We start from the raw sequence: 2,963 nt of genomic DNA on the forward strand, positions 1-2,963 counted from the left end.
AGCTTGGCTTCACTTCAATAAAATCTCAGTTATATAACACAGTATAACACAGTAACAGGTTAAATTTGGCCTATAAGCCAGCATGCCAAACATGAATCCGAACAATCAGCCACTGTATACTATGTTTACAATTAAGTAACCTTAAATTCACTAAAAGAAAACAGAATCTTAATGTACTTAACTGAATTCAATATTTAATATAACCATACTTTTATACATTATAAAAATAAAAACCTCTACACAAATGATTAAAGTAGATAAACTTTAAATGTTCATAAAGTGTTCATATGTAATGGTAATTGGTCTATCATCCTTAAGTATGTAAGTATGTAACGCCAACCATGACATAGCCCTAGAATTGTGAACCCATACCCAAAAACCCGTTGAAAATGCATAGAGATCTATTACCCACAAAGAAAACACATAGAAACTGGAACTCTTGATCCCTGTTTTCTCCCTTAGTAAAAATAAAAGGTTCCATTAGCTATTCTCCTAATTTCTACTTTTCTCTCAGTTAAACACATAAAAAGTAGCTCCCTTATGTTAGCATAACTAATCCAATCTAAGTATAAGCTAGCCTCCAGACAGTTAAGGTCAACACCACCTTAATTATCTGAAGAACATTTACTTCTAACATCATCCTAGGCATTTTTATTCAGTTGTTCTCCCAAACTATGCTCTCATCACTCAGGTCCTCTCTCACCTCCCTTCCCCCACCAGTCTGAGTCAAATATAAGCTTTATATTTCACATTCAATCTTTATTGCCTACAGCAAGCCGGGCATATAGACATTCAAAAACTGTACACATGTGTGCACCCATGCATACACATGCACACACACACAAAGAGAGGGAGAGAGAGGGAGAGAGAGGGCGGCAGGACTGACAAGTGAATTCATATTCAAATGCCTATTTGTCTCAAACTTACTCTAAAGAAATATTTGGAACTATAAAAACTAGGTTAAAAACTTAAGCTCTCCCATATTGTAGCATATATTTACAGATGTGAATTTTATTTTGCAATTTACCTCCCTTCCTTTGTATGTCACCAAGGCAGCCAGTGGTTTAGCGTAAAATCTGCTGTATGAAAATCCCAGGCAACCATACATACTATTTGCTGTGAGCTTCAAAGCCTTCTGTCGGATATCATACTGCAGGCCAACAAAGACAAAAGATATACAATACTTGTAGAAGCTTAAACATTATATTGGATATCTTTTTAGATCACAATGAGGAGAACCTCTCAATATTGGGTGGGAGTGGGGGATACTTAAATACTCAATCTGTTGCCTTACTCTCCTAGAAGCAAGTACACAGATCCCTAACTGCCCAAGATTCTGTAAGATCTATCTCTGAGAATCCTTCCATTCTGAAACAGTCTAGTGCTTCTGAATGGATATTATCCAAAATAAAATAAGCACTGTACTTGTCCACACTATTCTATTCATCCTACTCCTCAATAATCAAGTGTTAGAAGCTGAAACTGTCTCCTAACACCTTGCAGAGAAAAGACTTACCTGAAGAACAAGGTCTGGATTTAAATCTTGCTGTTTCATTAGCTGTTTGACTTGTTTTCTCCGCTCTACCAGTTTTCGGATCTCTCTGGGCAAAATGCCCATATCTAAGTTTGGATCTGGCAACTCAGGGATCTGTTCTTGTTCCTCATCCTGAAAAACATACAATAGAAACTTCAAATAAATTATGAATCTTTCCTGTATAAAATCAATAATACATGAGCAGTTTTAAAAGGTGCTAATCTAAGTGTGGTGGTACCAACCTGTAGCCCCAGTACTAGGGAGGCTGAGGCAGACAGAACATAAGGTCAAGGCTGGCCTGGGCCACATAACCCATTCCAAATCACTATGTGTTTCAGAGTAAGTCCCTACCTCAAAAACCTAAACCACAACAGAAACCACAAAAGAACCCAAACAAGAAAAAGCTATGTGGTCATAAACCACTGATCCCCCTGTCCACAATTCTATCAGCTTGTGTCACTGTCACTATTGCTCATACTTATTACTTACACATTTAAATTGAATGTAAAAGAATGGATTTCACAAATGTGGACCTACATGTCTGGGTAAGTTGTTTTTTAAAAATACAAATGCTAGGATAGACTTCTAATAGTAAAAAAATAAATAAATAAATAATCAGCAGCTAAATTCTTATTTTATAGCATTTGTACAACCAAGCAAAATATTACAGCAATGTTTCACAACAACTACTGTAAATGTTGTTAAAAATAAAGAAGTTCTATAGGTCATGACATTTCTAAAACTTAATAAACATATGTACACGTACACATTCACACGCATACACACATACACACACACACACACACACACACACATATTCCTTAGCATTTATTGAGTACCTTTTACCTATAAATTGCTTTGCAATCACCAGAAGAATAGCAACATTTTAGAAAGGCAATCAGCAGTCATCTTATATTAAAATTTATAGCAGGAAAAAGCAGGGAAAGCATTAGGCCTTTTTTTCTCAAGCCTCCATTAATTCTATTAACAGGCTGCAAAGAACAGCCAGGCACAGTTACCTTTTGAAAGACTCAAAATTAAAAATAAACCTTTTGGCAGAAAGCATGTCAAGTCAATGCCATTTGATAACCCAGCATTTACAAAGTACCTGATTTTATAAAGATCAATATCATAAAAATGAACACCCTTATAATACTAATAGGGACCTATTGTTTTCCAATATAGAACATGATAGCGAACCTATTATAGGGAACTTCTACTGTATTTACAGCAACTAGAGAAGTCACATAAAAAATAAAATGAGCTCTTGCCTCCTTGCTCTTGCTCTGTCCTCTCCTCTCTCCCTATAACCCCCCCGTTTCCATGTGCTCATGACTGGCCTCTACTCTTCTATGAGTTCTCGCTCTGCCTTTCTCTGTCTCTACTACCCTCTACTACCCTCTCAGCTCCCCTTCCATGCAATGAATAA

The 2,963-nt window shown here is 36.3% G+C and overlaps 1 protein-coding gene across 1 annotated transcript in view; it reads right to left on the reverse strand.

Annotated features, from left to right (window-relative positions):
• Pola1 (DNA polymerase alpha 1, catalytic subunit) overlaps positions 1-2,963 on the reverse strand; it is a 312,053-nt gene that overhangs the window by 252,988 nt on the left and 56,102 nt on the right. Inside the window, exons 25-26 of the mRNA XM_031364848.1 lie at positions 1,517-1,666; positions 1,028-1,150 (exon numbers count right to left, since the gene is read on the reverse strand). Of these exons, the coding sequence (XP_031220708.1) occupies positions 1,028-1,150; positions 1,517-1,666 (273 nt within the window). The remainder of the gene's footprint in view (positions 1-1,027; positions 1,151-1,516; positions 1,667-2,963) is intronic.

This window comes from Mastomys coucha, chromosome X (assembly GCF_008632895.1).
Source record: "Mastomys coucha isolate ucsf_1 chromosome X, UCSF_Mcou_1, whole genome shotgun sequence".
Taxonomy (NCBI): domain Eukaryota; kingdom Metazoa; phylum Chordata; class Mammalia; order Rodentia; family Muridae; genus Mastomys; species Mastomys coucha.